We start from the raw sequence: 16654 nt of genomic DNA, 5'->3' as shown, positions 1-16654 counted from the left end.
ATCTAATAATACGCTTTGAGAGTTGCCTCATTAAAAACCTTACCAAGAAAACCCAATGGGACAAAACTTGGTTAAGGGAAAAAGAGTACAACACGTATTTCACTCCCCCTGACGAAGACCAAGATTCAGATGTCGGAGTCTTCGCATTCCAATCTTGAATATCATCTTCTCAAGAGTTGAAGTTGGCAAAGATTTAGTGAACAAATCTGCAGGATTGTCACTTGAACGGATTTGTTGCACATCAATATCACCATTCTTCTGGAGATCATGTGTGAAAAATAACTTTGGTGAAATGTGCTTTGTTCTATCTCCTTTTATGAAACCTCCTTTTAATTGAGCTATGCATGCAGCATTATCTTCATATAATACTGTTGGTATTTTTGTATCACACTTCAAGCCACATCTTTCTCTGATGAAATGTATCACTGATCTCAACCACACACATTCTCTACTTGCCTCATGAATAGCGATTATCTCAGCATGATTTGAAGAAGTAGCAACAATGGACTGCTTGGTCGATCGCCATGATATAGCAGTACCTCCGCATGTAAACAGATAGCCCGTTTGAGATCGAGCTTTATGTGGATCAGATAAATAACCTGCATCTGCATAACCAACAAGATCTGTACTACCTTTGTTAGTATAAAACAGACCCATATCGCTAGTTCCCTTCAGATATCGCAATATATGCTTAATCCCGTTCCAATGCCTCCGTGTAGGAGAAGAGCTATATCTTGCTAGCAAATTAACAGAAAATGCTATGTCAGGTCTTGTAGCATTAGCAAGATACATAAGTGCACCTATTGTGCTAAGATATGGTACTTCAGGACCAAGTAGCTCTTCGTTTTCTTCCTGAGGTCGGAACGGATCTTTGCTCACTTCAAGTGAGCAAACAATCATAGGAGTACTTAAAGGATGCGAATTTTCCATGTAAAACCGATTTAAAACTTTCTCAGTATAGGCAGATTGATGGATAAAGATCCCTTTTGCGAAATGTTCAATTTGCAGACCAAGACAGAGTTTTGTCTTTCCGAGATCTTTCATCTCAAATTCTTTCTTCAAATATTCAATCGCCTTTTGGAGCTCTTCTGGAGTTCCAATGAGGTTTATGTCATCAACATAAACAGCAAGTATTATGAACCTTGATTTTGTTTTCTTAATAAAAACACATGGACAAATGGCATCATTTATATATCCTTCATTTATCAAGTACTCACTTAGGCGATTATACCACATACGCCCTGATTGTTTTAAACCATATAATGATCTTTGTAATCTGATTGAATACATTTCCCGAGACTTTAAACCAAATGCTTCAGGCATTTTATATCCTTCAGGAATTTTCATATAAATTTCATCAAGTAAGCCACATAGGCCGTGACAACATCCATCAGTATAAATAATGTGACATCTTCTGTTGTTTGGACTGCTGGCCCAATAAACATTACGTCTACCAAGATGCATCATTTTACTTGGTAATTATTCTACGTCAACATGCTTTAAGAGACGTAGAAATCAAATCCTCACAACCTTATACAATATTGCGCGCTATATTGTATATTGTCGAGAAGATATCATGTTGTATCGGTTCGCAATTCGACATAACTTACTGAGATCTCATCACTTCATTATTTTCAGGTACCTGAACCTCCCATAAGGTTTATGAAGTGTTATGTCGTAGCTCTTCAAGAGCACATTGCCTCCTTATTATGATCATTTGTTCCTCCCTTTTTCAAGGATTATTATATTTGGAACCGATTGGTCTACCATGCTCCATGCACGTTGTAGACTTTGTCCTTCAGGGACATTAAGAGCATATTTTGCAGATGAAATATGAAATAGTTGGGTCAGGAGGCATCCAATGCCAAACCAACTTAGATATAAACCAACATTATCAAGATGATTGTCTTGATTACATATTCTGAAAATTGTGCTTCCAACTCAATTATTTTGAGCAAGCAACTTTGTAAATGTCAAACTGCCAGTTGACAATAAACATACATGTGACCGTCTCATAGATGCATCTATTTAAGACATCACATTGCAGGTGAAGGGGCCCACACTCACCTTTTATATTTTTCAGAATTTTGTGGATTCAGTCCCAACATTAGCTGGTGTAATCAACTTATCATGAGAACAAGCAACACAAACAATTTCTTGAAGAATCTTCTAGCTCTTCAATATGTTTTTAATACTCAATTAGCACATCAGATTTAAATCAGGACGATCAAAATGGTCTTGTCAACTGATAAAATTATCTGTACCTGTAAACTTCAAGTTTACTATGACGAGTGCTATTTCTTTTAATAAACTTCTGGTTTGCTGTTGCATGAAATTTTATGTCAAAACTTCTGGTTTATTGTGACATGCGATCTCATCATGCTCGGGTAACGCTTTTACACACGCGACCCTACCCGTAATAAGTTGGAGATATTCAATCTTCCAATCATCTGTAGTCTCAATATGATGACCATTTTTCTCGCTAGTAAACTTCAGGTTTACTATAATTTATTTTCCGATTGAAATAATTATGATCTGAGATGAATGTTACTATCATATATAAGCTCTTCGAGAGACATTAATTTGTTCACCATAATCATATATTATTTGGACACTGCTAGTGTCATGATACTTGTAAATAAATAATTAGCTCTTCTGGAGCCTTTGATCATTAATTTCTATTACCAAAAATTGTATTAATATTTCCCCTTTTTCTACGCAAGTAAGAAAAGTATTTCTCATCTTTGAATATAGCATGCGTTGTTCCACTATCAATTACACAAATATCTTCATGATTGTTCATTGATCCAAATAATATTTGAGGATTTTCCATATATTCTTCAAAACGAAAGAATAGGCAAAGTAAACACCGAAGTAGATATTTTGATTAGACAAAGTATACACACACTTTATTACATATATATGGAAACATAACCACAATAGCTAATACAAACGACATGTATGAAATATCTAAGTTAATACAGATCCATCACCGATCAGATGGTCTATTTTTCCTTCAGGGAATTCAAAGAAATCTGCCACATCTATATGCATAGGCTCAACATTATCTTCAGAAATAAAATTTGCTTCGGCATCCTTTTCTGCCCTTTTGAGGGAGGCTTGATATAGCTCAACAAGGTGCTTTGGCGTACGACAGGTACTTGACCAGTGCCCTTTTCCTCCACATCGGAAGCAATTATTTTCTGAATTTTTCTTTTGCACAACTTCATGCTTTTCATCCTTCCTTTTACACTGCTGGTGGTCAAGGGTATTATATGGTGCAAAATGAGAATCATGATTAAAATCCCTTCCTCGACCACGACCATGACCACGACTGGGGCCACGACCTCTTCCACGCCTAGAATGGCGAAAATTTGCCTCATTCACTTCAGGGAATGGGGCAGTACCAGTGGGTCGGCTTTCATGATTTTTCATCAATAATTCATTATGTTGTTCAGCCACTAGAAGATGTGAGATTAAATCAGAATATTTTTTGAACTTCATCTCTCGGTATTGCTGCTGCAGGAGCATACTCGAGGCAGGAAAAGTGGAGAATGTTTTCTCCAGCATATCAAGATCAGTAATATTTTCACCACATAATTTCAATTGAGACATAATTTTAAACATAGTAGAATTGTATGCCTTAACAGATTTAAAATCTTGGAACCTTAAATGGAGCCAATCAAAACGTGCTTGTGGAAGTATGACCATCTTCAGGTGATCATATCTATCTTTCAGATCATTCCACAGCGTAAGAGGATCTTTAACCGTGAGATATTCCATTTTTAAATTCTCATCAAGATGATGGCGGAGGAATATCATTGCCTTAGCACGGTTTTGGTTTGATGCCTCGTTTTTATCTTTGATGGTGTCTTCCAGACCCATTGCATTAAGGTGAATCTCGGCATCAAGAATCCAAGACATATAGCTATTGCCGGATATATCTAAGGCTACAAATTCACGTCTAGAAAGATTTGCCATTAGTAATGGAAAACAAAGAAATCAATACCTTCGAGGCTTGTAAAGTATTTGCTCGAGATGACAGAGTCTCGTGCTGATAACGTGTTATGAAATAAAACTATGAAGTAAATACACAGAAGAAATATGTAGAGAGATATCAGATTATCTTACTTCTACTCTTTCAACATTGCATCTGTGCATCCTATTTATAGAGAAACAGGACATGAGATATTTTGAGATATTTTGAGATATTTTGGATATTTTGGGATATTTTGGATATCCACTATTTGGGATATTTTTGACACTTAATCACTAATCCTATCAACTCCAAAAACTTGAGTTACCCCATAATTTTGAAATTTTTTAGTGACCTGTAATTAAATGTCCAAGTCTCTATCCTCTTTTCCACTTTGCTTTCTGAATTCTGATTCATGTCTTCTCCTCTCACCATTACACTCTCCTCTTCATCTTCATTTCCTTGCCATGTAAGCCCTTCTTCTTTTAATTCTTCATTCAATTGCGTCTATTTTCTTTTCATTCTTGCATTTAAAAATAAAAATAAAAAATTAAACGATTTTTTGGTTCAATTCTGCCAATGTGAGTTTGGTAAAGTATAGTGGGTCCCCAACATGAAGAAAAATATTTTGAATTTGACAATTATATGATAGATTGTTTTGTTTAATTTCATGTTTGAAGGTTAGCATGTCCAACGTGTTGTGCAGTCGTCACTTGTACCTGCGGCAAAAGCAGTTCTCTTCCAGGCAATTGCCACGTCTCTGCTCTGTTAGTAGTAATAATAATGTACACTCCAATTCCCTCTTTACAACCATATTGTTTCATAATGTATCCTATTATATTGTGCTGTATTGCATCGTAATGTGTTGTTTTGATGAATGCAATGTTTGGATAGATTGTATCGTTTCCCGTCGTTATATAATGTCACACATCAGCAATTTGAAGGATAAACCTACAAGAAAAGTAGGGTACGGGATAGAGCTACTATAAAAAGGTAGGGTAAAGGATAAAATATCAGGAGAGGAAATTAGTTAAAAGGGGTCTTTACAAAAATGAATAGAGGTATATGACCCTCTGTATACATGGGCGATTCTGAAATAACACAGAAGCGATTTGTTAGATAATAAGTAAAGACAAAATGAAAAAAGAAAAATAAATAAAGTAACGACGTCATCGCACCAAATCGGTCGTTACACAAAATGAGACTTTTCGTCGTTACTTAACGACGGATTTAACAATACGATATAATAAAATTTAACAATCAAAACAATATTTAAACTAACAACACAATATAATACAATAGGTAACAACCATCCAAACAACCTGATTAGAGTTTTATTGACTAGTTTGAAGTGTGTATCCTGCATTGCCTTCTAGATTTAGGATTTAGACCCGTGGGTGCAAAGTATCACTGTACTGTAATCGTGACAATAGGTTTGACCTAGTAAAAGTATGTATACTGTGAAAAAATTCAATTGGTAATTCCTTCTCTTTTATACTATCATTTTTGTGTGCTAGTTAGAACAACTATAGTGTTTGTGTTCAAATATTACTTTTCGGGTGACTGAAGTTGACTTGTTCTAGTGTTATCTTTCTTAATCCGGCATTTCTTTTTGCTTTGATGGTCTAGCAACTTAGTCTCTCCACTTTTTAGTTCAATTAGGAACTATTTTGACAGCAAAAAGCCAAGCCTTTTTGTCATTAAGATCATCATACTTATGCTCGACTTTGTTTACCGGTTCTATAATAGGTAGAAGTAAAATTATGGCAGGATCAGTCAGCAGGAAAAACAACCCTCCTCCAAGAAGAATTGTGCTATTGGACCTCCCACCCCTCCCCTCCTCCCGACTGATCCCTATGATCATTCATGAAGTGGTGATTTATCTCATAGCTAACCTCTCTACTGTTTTGCAAGGCAAGGTTTACGAGTCGCCAGAATTTCAAAATAGTCCTCTAGATCAAAAAGGTATTATCCTAAAAGGTAAAATGTGTATTTGATGTCTTCCTAACAGTGTATATCTTATCTTTTGCCTACCAACTAAACCGTGTAATTGGCTATACTTCCAAATCTTGCTAGGTACTGCAGAAAAAGATGAAACTAGTCAAACAGAATCACCCACATCAAACACGTAAGTGCCACTTTTTACCTGCTTTGACCAATAGTGTCTGGAAAATTTGGGACGAGGTTGATATTGCTATCTAAGCTTCCATGTTCGATTTTCTGTATTTTGAGTTATTTGATCGAGTTCAATATGTAGAAAAATTTGCTCTTTTCTCAATCCATTTCTAGTTAGAGTAGGACCATATTGTTGGAAAAACCAATATTTGTAGTTTTCTTAGTTATATATGCTTCGCTTGTTGATTAGCTAGTTTTGTGAGAATATGTCTCTTTGTTAGAGCACTAACAAGATCAGTAGTTACAAAAAAAAATGGAGCAAGTGTTCATAAGTTGAAGGAATGCTTCGCTGTTTAACAATGACTCCAGTATGACTAATCATTTTTATAGTGATACAGGCAAGTCTTCCTTCTAAGTACTAGAATGCATCGTCCTAATAGTTACTACCAGTTAACTACTTGTGAAATGGGAGAGATATGATAGAGGAACTCAGAAGCAACAGAAATTTTGGTGAAAGAGCTGTTTAATATAGGAAAAAATTCCAAACTTGCCCCTATACTATCTGAAATTGAGCAAATTTTCCCTCCGTTTGACTTTTGCTTCAATCATACCCTTGCCATTAACAAATCATCTAAAATTGTTCTTGCAATTAAAGGAACTCTAGTGTGAAATGGGCAGATCCACATGTTCAAATTCTTCAAAAAAAAAAAAAAATTACCCTTAAACTTTTGACTATGGTTCAAAATTACCCCACATTGGAGCTTTGTTAGGGTTAAGGGAAAAGTGAGACTTTCCTAACAACGGGGACAACATATTGACCAAAGAGTCAAACAGAGGGTAAAGTTGGTCAATCTCGAATAGTGTAGGAGCAAATTTGACCCTTTTCCCTTTAATATAAAATCTCCTCTGTTTGGATCAGTGTTATCAAAAGCGAAAAGCGCAAAAAAGCTCTAAGGTTAGCTGGGGCTTTAAGTGCAAAGCGCAAATAAAGCGTGGGCTTTAATGAAAAAAGGCGCAATGGTGCAAAATACAAATCTATATATGTTCAGTCCAAGACTAATAATAATAAGCATGAATAACAAATATATGGACAAAAGAATTGTAAAAATATTACGATAAAGTGAAATATGAATTATCTAGTGTCACCCCTTCAAGGGAGGCTCATTGGCAAGGAAAAGTATGTCTTAGAGCCTTGATGATGACACTGAAGCGCACATAAAGCGAGGCGAAGCGCTCAACATGGTTTGAGCCTCGCTTCAGGGCTTAAGCGCGCCTTTGACAACACTGGTTTGGATAGGATAACTGATTGAGAAGTTCCTTCCTTTCTCAATGAGGCATAGCAATCTGTTGAATGCTTATTGAGATTTTTTACAATAATCAGAGTATTGAAGAAGGAACCTGCAGGAGGACTTTATTTGTCCCATATCTCCTTCTGGACTGTAGTAATTTCTTTTATCGCCTACTATTGGTTCATGTGTTTTTAAATTTATGATAGGGGTTCATGTGTTTTTAAATTTATGATAGGGGACACATTTTCAAGTTTTCTTAACATCTTACTCCTCTTATTGACATAAAGTTGTTCTCTGGTCTTGGTATATGTTTCTTATATCTTCTGGAATGGAAGGATGAATTAGCTTTAACTTTACATCTTTGTTGTGCTGAGGTGAATATCCTGTTTTGGTGGGACACCTAATGTTGAGATCTAATTTTTTTTTTTCCCTTGCTGCATATCAGGATTCTGACAAGATTGAGAAGATATGGCGCCGCTGGAGTATTATCATATGGACTACTAAATACTGCATACTACCTTACTACCTTTCTTATTGTGTGGTATGTCAAGTGATACGAACAACAGGACCAATAGTTATCTGTATTTCTTATTCCAATCTATAATAGTATTATTGATCAGCAATACACTATCTCCACTAGCTATTCGCTCTTTAGAAAACTTATGAGCCTGATTGTGGAGATTCTTACCTACCCCCTGTTTTACCCTGTGAGAGAAGTTCATCTTTCAATTTCATAGGTAAACAACCATAAAATCGAATAAAAAGATATTTCACGTGCAAAAAATTGAAACTTTTAATCTACAACATTGGAGCTGAGGATCTGATCAAGATAAGGAAGAAACATTGGAGCAATTTCAAGAAGCAAGTAATGGCTGCTGTCTATGGAGCCATTATATATCAGATATGGGAAGCAAGTAACCATAAAATATTCAGAGGATAGGATGTAAATACTAGTTACATGATACAAGTTACAACAGATACAAAGTGTAGTGAGAGCAAGATTAGACATGTATAGGAATACGAAGAGTGGTAGGAAATATGTTTCTCTTATAGATTCAATTTGTACTTAGTTTTTCTAGAGGCTCACTAGCTCTTGGCACCCTTCGTAGAAGCTGGCTTGGACTTTGGGTGCTCTCTTAGGTGTATTGATCCTTTTTGTTGGTATGGTAATATTTCACAGTTTATTGCCAAATAAAAAAAAATGAAACTTTTAGTTGTATTGAGTTTTTAGTTTAGTTTGTTCTGCGGCACCAGCGGCCTCAACTCGAAGGCACAAGTTGATCTCTCTGGATGAGGTTGCATTCAACTGTTGTAGAAAAATGACGATATGGAAGACGAAAATCCAAAAGATGAAAAAAAATATGCATGATAGTTTCTTAAAAGAAGAAGTAGTTCAAGCAATGGACCCACGGGAATCAGGTTCTGCAAACGGGGTTGCGCCTCATTCATAACCTGCACAACTCATTACTGTCGCCGACACCAATCACTCTTGCAGGGGCGATTTTATGTAGTGATTTTGGGTCGCGTGAACACATGGTCTCTCCGTAAAACTAGGTATTTTATGTATGTATTTTTTAAAATTGGTATAATATTAACTGCTGGAACACATGCTACAATAAGGCTAAATTGTGCACTTGGTTGAAGGTTGAGTTATTTACCTAGAGGCCTGGGGATCAATTCCCACTTAATATATTTTTCCCTTCTTTTTTTTTTTTTTTTTTTTTTTTTTTAGTGGTGAACCCGTGTTCTAGAAATCCTAGATTCGCCTCTGCACTCTTGGTGCCAAGCATTTTTGGATGCTAGGAGTCTAGGCCTAAGGTAAACATAATGGTAATTGACAAGACATCAGTGTGATTAAATTTCAGGGTATCAAAAGAGACTGCCCCCTCTTTTTCCTTTTAGCTGCCCTAGGTTACATATCAAATATGCAACTCCTGCTGCTGCCCAATGTGAAAACCAGTTTGTGTCGAGACCCAAGAGGCAATACGCCAAACAAATTTAAGCAGTAGTTTGATAACAGTAATATTACCAAGTGGCGGTGATGGGAGAAGATATACAATGTTTTACTCCTATCTAAAGAAAGTCTCTCACGATAACAAAATTAGTTGAAAGACCAGAAGCATCTATCTGTTCAACTATTTCAGACTACATGATACACCTGCTCTGTTACACAATCTCATATGGTTTATCCATTTTGTTCTCATCAGCTTTTTTGTCTGTTTCAAGGTTTTATGTGGCTCCATCACCTGGAAGAATGGGTTACCTTGCTGCAGTTGAACGGTAACTGTAGCTTTATGCGTTCTTTCCCTTTCCGGTGGATCCTTTTGGCTTCTTTGGATAAATTTAAGTAGTTCCACTTTATCTGCAGGTTTCTCAAAGTAATGGCCATGGTATGGGCTGGTAGCCAAGTTACAAAGCTTGTCCGAGCAGGAGGGTGAGAATCTAATGATGCACATGTTAGCCACTGAGTAGTGTTCTATGAGTCTTCAGTCCCTTTCCTTTGGGAGTTAGTGTGGGGGACTTCAAACCACAAACTTGCTGTTGGAATTGTCTAATTTATTAATTCTAGATCAGATAAAACAAATCAGTTTACTGTCTTGGTTTCACTACTCTGAATATGTTTCTCCGTTCTATCTATTTCCCTGGAGACAAATGAGGAAACCACCATGTCATATTAGAAGTGAACATGCATATAAAACGATGTAATGAAGGATAGATAGAGAAGAGGACAGTCTTAGAATTTATTTAGCAGACACAACAATCTCTTCAAATGACACCAATGGATCTTCTGTCATGAGAGATATTTGACTCCACAGATTATTTTGTATGAGAAACATTGGAATTATGAGCTGTGAGTCAATCCTTATCATCCTATGTTTCTTAGGAGTGAATAGTTTGTTTCTGCAATACATACATTTGCATCTTTGGACATGCTTAGGTTATAGTTTTCCTGACTTCCTTCTAGATTTTCCCGTCCTAATGTGAATAAATACTGATCATGTTTCAGATGGAATTAATCTGGTTGTATTTTAATTATTGTGTTTTTACAGAATTTTTATTCTTTCTTAGATTCTCTTCAGTATGAGGTTCAGTCTTCAAAAATTAGCTCGGCAAGAATTTCGCAGCTCTCTACATGTATGCATCATATCTGTGAGAAACTAAAATCTATAGACTTGCTGATTGTCTATAGGGCTTTAGCTCTCGCTCCTTTTGTGGACAGAGGACTATCATGGTTTACAACAAAGATGAAGTTTGAATCACAAGGGAAAGTAAGTGAAATTGTGAGTTTTTCCGGCATCATCAACGTAACAAGGTTTTGCAATTCACCATGTGATTTTGTGATCCAGGCTTTTGCGGTCGTTGCCGGGTTTTGCTTTGGCTTGGCTTTTATGCTATTTCTCATAGTTACATTACTCTGGGCATGATAATGTTCTGTTCATTCGTCCTAGTGGGAATTTACCGAGTTCTGCTGCTGAAGCTAATGCTTGTCCAGGTGAGCACAATTCTGTATTCACCATGTTTTTTCAGTTTTGCCATTGTATCTTTTCATTAGTTACGTTTGCAAAACTCATAGGTTGATTTCTCTTGTATTTCATCTTCAGGCACAAAGTTATCTCTTCCTATGGAATTTTTGTACATGGCCTAGGAGGATCTGACAAAAGATGTTGCATACCCTCTCGAATTTTTATCACGTTAGGAGTATTGAAATACTTGTAGATCGTTCGCTAGAATTTCTTGTATCTGGTATTGTTTTTTAGTGCCAGTCTTGTGTGTGTTTGAAATAGAACCTTCGTCTTGTAATCTGTGACTGATGCAATCAAGCTCTCTTACTGTTTGAGTAATCAGCTCGTCAATGAGAAATACTTTGTCTGAAATACTGATTCCATGCTTTGCTATTGATTGTCATAATGTGCAAACTGATAATATACTTCTGTTTTAAGTGTTCATATGGATTGGTGAAGATTATATTTAGGTTATCTTTTCTCTCTCTTATCTGTTTTCTTTTAACACTTTCCAAGTGCAGTAGTGTAAGGAAAAGCAAAATGGAGCTTCCTCTTCAACACAACCCCTATTTCTTTAAATGATGGCAGAATTACCTGAATTCAATCTTCACTCACAAAAGCAAGTCTAACCGAGAAGCATAGAGTAGATTTACCTTAGCATCTGCAAATCATTGTACCACATGGTGGATATTGACAAATACACTTCCATTTATATCGGAAAAAAGAAGATGATCCATGATAATGTGTAGTTTTAAAAGAAAGGATGCCAGGTTTCATGGAGATGCATGAAGTTATGAGGGTTTTTTTTTTTCCTTGAAAGTATGTTTATTGAAAATTTGATTAACATTATGGTTAAGAAACCAGCAATCCTAACCTCATTCAGAATTTTGGAAAAATAAAAATACGAGAAGGGAAGGCAATGCGCAATGGATGAGACTATCTTTCCAGTTTGAATTTTTTGTTAATATAAAGAGTATGCGCTCTGAAATTTTTGAACATTATCGAACTAGGATCCTTTCGTAGGAAATTTCAGCAACGCAAGTCTTTTACTTCAACAAGGAACCCAAGGGCTGTGCTTTATACATTTTGTTCCTCCATGAAACAATATGACTAAAGTCATTTGTATGCAAGACATTTTTTTTACTAATATCTCAACACTACAATAAAATCACATGATTCAATAAACTCTTTATAACTTGCTGACAACCTCTAGACTCAAACAACTATAACAACAAACAAACCAGCGTAATCCCACAAGTGAGGACCTAATACTCAAAACAATCCTTCCACTATCACCATGTCTCACGTACTTCATATCTCATTAAATAAGACTTGTTGAACAAGGTAAAATCTCTCATGAAAAACATTTTACCTTATACCAAATGCGAAAAATAAAGTCTCGGGGTTCACCACAAGAAGTCTGGAAAAACAAAGAATTTATTCAACAATGATGCTTCTTTTCTGCTGCAGGAGAAGTTGGAACCTTCACAGTATCACTTGCTAGTCTCCAAGAATCTAGAAAGCATATATAAACCCTATAAACTTAAACGCCTCACTATGAGTCTCTAATCACCATAGGTTCGTATGGATAACATTTCAGAATATAACATCCTGAAGTCTAACCATTGCCAAAGCAACTGGAATTCGCTTGAGAGGCGTGAGATAAATACTACAAAGAAAAACATTATTTAAAGCATAATGCATGCGCGAGTGAGATTCTTGTACTAAACATTTTGTTCAATAAACAGCTAACGAGAGAACCCACTAATGTTACCTTTATACAAAAAAAAAAAACGAGAGAACCCACTCTACTACAGTCTTATGGTTAGAACAGGAAAGTGGAACTCTATAAAAGTGCCTATTATGTGTCATTTATGCCCATGCTAATATTTCTCAATACATACAATGATACAGTGAATAGCTAACAAGACATGATGTTCTTGAAAGTTTAATAAGCATGTGTATACTGGAATATCTAGGAGTACAATTACGCTGTTGTATGTTTCATCACTTCAAGGCACCAGCTTCTCACAAATCAGAGCCCAACAGGAAACTGAATCCCCAATCAATGCCACCCCACATAAACACACCGTTAGTCCTTGAGAATAAAGAAAAAAAAATCAAGCAAGCTGCGTAGCTGCAGTCATGTTACTGAAATCCCCATCTCAAATGCAATGACTACCCAGAGTAAGTCTTCAAATCCACTCCAATCTGCCTTGATATTCCACACGATATTTAATTTTTCCCGCTGCTGAGAGTGCCTGGCTTGTTACTTTTGCAGACTTTGTAGTGTACTTCAATTCAAACCTAGGGAATTTTTTGTGATTCAATTCTGTACTAGAAGGTGTATCTGGTGGGATCTCATTTAGGAACTCGTCTGCCACATCTCCGTCTTCATCTATTCTAAGACGCTTGGCATACCATTTCAATCCCTAAGCACAGAGAAAAAATGAGGACTGTTAAAGATGTGCATCACAAACTTACCAGTTATTCTAAAATTCAGAGAACAACAAAAGCACAAAACTGGATGCACTGAACAACAATCAAGAAATTATAGTCATTCTTAATGAATGACAATTAAACAAGTCGAACATGTATGGACAGTCAAAGAAAGTTGTCATTCTCTCATCAGCATCAAAGATAATGCACGTACATGATCCCAAATGAATCAAGAAACTTAAACATTAGGTGTTATTTGTTAACTTTGCAGCTCAACTCTAGGTGTTTGATTAACACAAGGAGAAGAAAAGGCGCAACCACCAAAGTTTCAACAAAGAAGCAACGACAGGCATTAACAAACCGCAGCAGGACCACGGCATCAAGAAGTTAAACTGACTAGAAAAACTTATCCAAAAAAAAGTTAAAACTGACCAGAAAATCTCCCCTGTCCTCTCTAAACTAGAAACTGACCAGAAAATCTCCCATGTCCTCTCTAAACTAGAAAACCTTTTTTTACTAGACACCATTTTGCTATTTCTTATGTTTTAGAGGGACAGGAAGGTTGGCCATAGAGGTATTTTGATTATGATATGAAGCACTAAGAGTCCTTGAAGTTAATACATAAAAGAATACACCGAATAACAAATTAATGAAAAAGCTCTTCTTTCTGGCTTTCAGATACTCTTATCAGATAGTGCGTGGAGCACCGAGCTCATACACAGAAGGTTGATGGAAAGACACCTGATCCCCATTTTTTTGTTCGATAACAAGCTAGGAGTGAGGAGCAGATTTTCAGAGGACTTCACCTCCTTCACGGCGGAATGCATAGAAAAGCACAAAGCCCCGATGGGGCTTTAAGCACAAGGCACAATTAAAGCATGGACATTAGTGAAGAAGATGCAAATGAGGAAATACATATGTGTGTCTGTATATATAAAATGCTAGAAAAATAGTTACACACAAAAACAATTATTTGGACAAGTTGAGAAAATCACAATGAAGTCAAGTATAAGTAAAAAAATCATGTCAATCATATTCAAACCATTTTAGATTTCTGATTGAGATGCAAAGTTGCAATTTTAAGAGTCGAATTCAAATTTAATGACCAGCTTACTTTAATAAAATTCTAATTTCATATTCCATACCAAAACATGTTCATTCATAACATTTTCTTAACAGCTTATACATCAATTTACCAACAATATTTATTATTTAGTTACACCTTCGAGATAGAAGCCTAATAATGATGCCTTAGCGCCGTGGAACCTACACCAAAGCGCCGCCTAAGTGAGATGAAACATCCAACTTGTACTTCACTTAGTTTCAGGGTTCGTGCCTGAAAGTGAACCTTTAACGACAACGCATCTAGGCTTACAAATGAAATCCTCGCTCACTTAGTAATCCTTCATATTAATGTCCTTCCTTTTGCAGGGAAATCACCATGCCCCAAAATCTAAACAAACTACCAAGCGAATCTTGCATTAGCAAATAACAAAAAATTCTCCTTTATAAGATGAAGATAACCTAGCACAAATGTTGATGGAATCTCCTTTACCACACAACAATTATAATCAAATACTAAACTTTCAAAGCTTCAAACATTTAGGAACCAAGTTGAAGAACTAAATTCTTTCTTTAGATCGGATGTCGTCCTATGTTTGACAAACTTTTCCATAGAATTTAATTAATTGGCCAAGAAAAGAGACTTGAATATTCATGCTAAAACAGTGATCGTTTCTTATGCATTTGAGGACACATCATGATCTGATCCTGTATTTCTCTTCAAAGATATTTCATTAACTGGCATAATAGGGACCTGCAAGTGACAAGCTTTATTTGGACCATTTCTTGATTTGTGCATGTCATCCTTGCGCAGGGGCCATGGTAATCTTCTGCATCATTCCAATTTTATTGGATGTTCCCAAAGGGACAAGTTATAGGCTTTCTTTAGTTCATGATACTTTTCTTAGGCGATTGCAGACAATCTTATAGCCTAGTCTATCACAGGAACCAATATTTGTAGGCAAAATCTTATGTCCTCTCTGTACACCATGTTTGTAGGCGAAAATCTTATGCCCTGGTTGCACAATTAGACTTTCATAGGAGAACAATACTAGGATCTTGGGAACTTGCCAAAGAAACAAACAACTACAACGTACAAGAAACTTAGTCCTACAAGAAACACTGAATATTTGCATTCATAGAACCTAGAAATAGCAAAGAATGACAATGCCTCTAAAACTAGGAGAACAATCCAGAACTTGCCATTATCCTACTACAATAATTCTTGTTAAGAAGAATGCCCATGTTGTGGCAATTCCACCCAGAAGGTAATGGGTTACTCCTACAACACGTCCTTGTATAATGCTCAAGGCTCTCGGCTAAGTAAGCAGAAGCAACTTTTAATTTATTATGAGCCCAAACGATGGATTCAATAAGTTCTTGCCAATAACCACGTCCGCTGAATAGAAACATTAAATTAAAAGCCCAGACAAAATGAGCACCTACGAAAAAAAGCCATATGCAGATAATGAAGAACCATAAGATTGAAGTACGCGTCTGCCCATCCATCAGTGGCAAGGAATTTCACCTAAATGAGCTTATGTAGCATTAACTTACAGTTATTAAGCTGACCTAACAAAATTGGATTAACATAATAGTAATTGATTGATTGTTCATCAATATTAAAGAAAAGGTTGTAAGCAGAAACGAATAAAACAAAACTATATTACAGGTTCTCAAAATAAAAGTTTCTTTCAATTTTTGTCCCCAGTAATTACCTGAACGCCACCAGCGCCTGTTTTACAGGGAATAAGGATAGGACCAGGTAGATCTCTGGAAACAGGAACTTGAACAGGTACACTAAATCCTTTACGAGGAACATTATTATTATTATTATTATTCTGAGGTGGTGCTATGTTGTTGTCATCTTCTTCTACATCTCTAACTTCATGCCCCCCTTCGTCTTTTGAAAACCCTAGAAACCCAGCTAATCTCCTGAATATACCCATCACTTGTACTACATATAAGATAGTACATGCATTTCAAGTTCAAAGAAACACTGAAAATCACAATCGACGGTAGATCTTAAGTCTTCGTACGGACTGGTGATCGGCGAATTAGAGAGTAGAGATGACGATGATGATTGATAATTGACTAGTTTAAAGGTGCAGTGCGACGAGCTGACAAAAATAGGCCTAAAGTAGTTTTTTTTTTTTTTACTCTCTTTTCGTTGGAACTTTGGTGACGCAATTAACTTGTGTTTTTACCCAAAGTAAACGACAAAGCTGAAATGATCCTGGCTTCAGTCACTTTGTTAGCACCTAATCAAG

At 36.2% G+C, this 16654-nt stretch overlaps 2 protein-coding genes and 1 non-coding gene across 9 annotated transcripts; 1 reads left to right on the top strand and 2 right to left on the bottom strand.

Annotated features, from left to right (window-relative positions):
* Window positions 1-4270: 4270 nt before the first annotated feature.
* LOC132640567 (uncharacterized) lies at window positions 4271-11713 on the top strand. Of its 7 annotated transcripts, none has more exons than XM_060357202.1 (10): window positions 4271-4445; window positions 4662-4761; window positions 5896-5956; window positions 6053-6104; window positions 7826-7921; window positions 9607-9660; window positions 9749-9814; window positions 10571-10649; window positions 10728-10873; window positions 11405-11713. In XM_060357202.1, the coding sequence occupies exons 1-9, from the start codon at window positions 4342-4344 to the stop codon at window positions 10803-10805; spliced, it is 690 nt and encodes a 229-aa protein (XP_060213185.1). In that variant the 5' UTR covers window positions 4271-4341; the 3' UTR covers window positions 10806-10873; window positions 11405-11713. The 7 variants fall into 7 exon arrangements, with proteins under 7 accessions (XP_060213185.1, XP_060213202.1, XP_060213193.1 ...); XM_060357219.1 differs by lacking the exon at window positions 11405-11713 and adding an exon at window positions 10983-11320 and having other exon boundaries at window positions 5896-5941; window positions 6062-6104; XM_060357210.1 differs by lacking the exon at window positions 11405-11713 and adding an exon at window positions 10983-11320 and having other exon boundaries at window positions 5896-5941.
* Window positions 11714-12594: 881 nt separating this feature from the next.
* On the bottom strand, window positions 12595-16526 carry LOC132640561 (uncharacterized). The gene is made up of 2 exons (XM_060357186.1): window positions 16103-16526; window positions 12595-13315 (listed from the first exon to the last, which is right to left on the bottom strand). The coding sequence occupies exons 1-2, from the start codon at window positions 16331-16333 to the stop codon at window positions 13079-13081; spliced, it is 468 nt and encodes a 155-aa protein (XP_060213169.1). The 5' UTR covers window positions 16334-16526; the 3' UTR covers window positions 12595-13078.
* On the bottom strand, window positions 15153-15253 carry LOC132618533 (U6 spliceosomal RNA). The gene has a single exon (XR_009574162.1). It is a non-coding gene; the product is annotated as a U6 spliceosomal RNA (small nuclear RNA).
* Window positions 16527-16654: the final 128 nt, after the last annotated feature.

The sequence above is a fragment of the Lycium barbarum genome, chromosome 1 (assembly GCF_019175385.1).
Source record: "Lycium barbarum isolate Lr01 chromosome 1, ASM1917538v2, whole genome shotgun sequence".
NCBI lineage: Eukaryota > Viridiplantae > Streptophyta > Magnoliopsida > Solanales > Solanaceae > Lycium > Lycium barbarum.
Note: the sequence above shows the minus strand (reverse complement) of the source record. Positions and strands in the feature narration are given on the sequence as shown.

Bases quoted from the DNA above. Each gene is read 5' to 3' on its own strand.
- LOC132640567 (XM_060357202.1), top strand. From the start codon at position 4,342: ATGTCCAAGTCTCTATCCTCTTTTCCACTTTGCTTTCTGAATTCTGAT. The intron at 5,957-6,052 runs GTAAAATGTGTA...AAATCTTGCTAG, and splicing joins AAAAGGTATTATCCTAAAAG to GTACTGCAGAAAAAGATGAA. The intron at 9,661-9,748 runs GTAACTGTAGCT...CTTTATCTGCAG, and splicing joins TACCTTGCTGCAGTTGAACG to GTTTCTCAAAGTAATGGCCA.
- LOC132640561 (XM_060357186.1), bottom strand. From the start codon at position 16,333: ATGGGTATATTCAGGAGATTAGCTGGGTTTCTAGGGTTTTCAAAAGAC. The intron at 13,316-16,102 runs GTAATTACTGGG...CTCTGTGCTTAG, and splicing joins CAGGCGCTGGTGGCGTTCAG to GGATTGAAATGGTATGCCAA.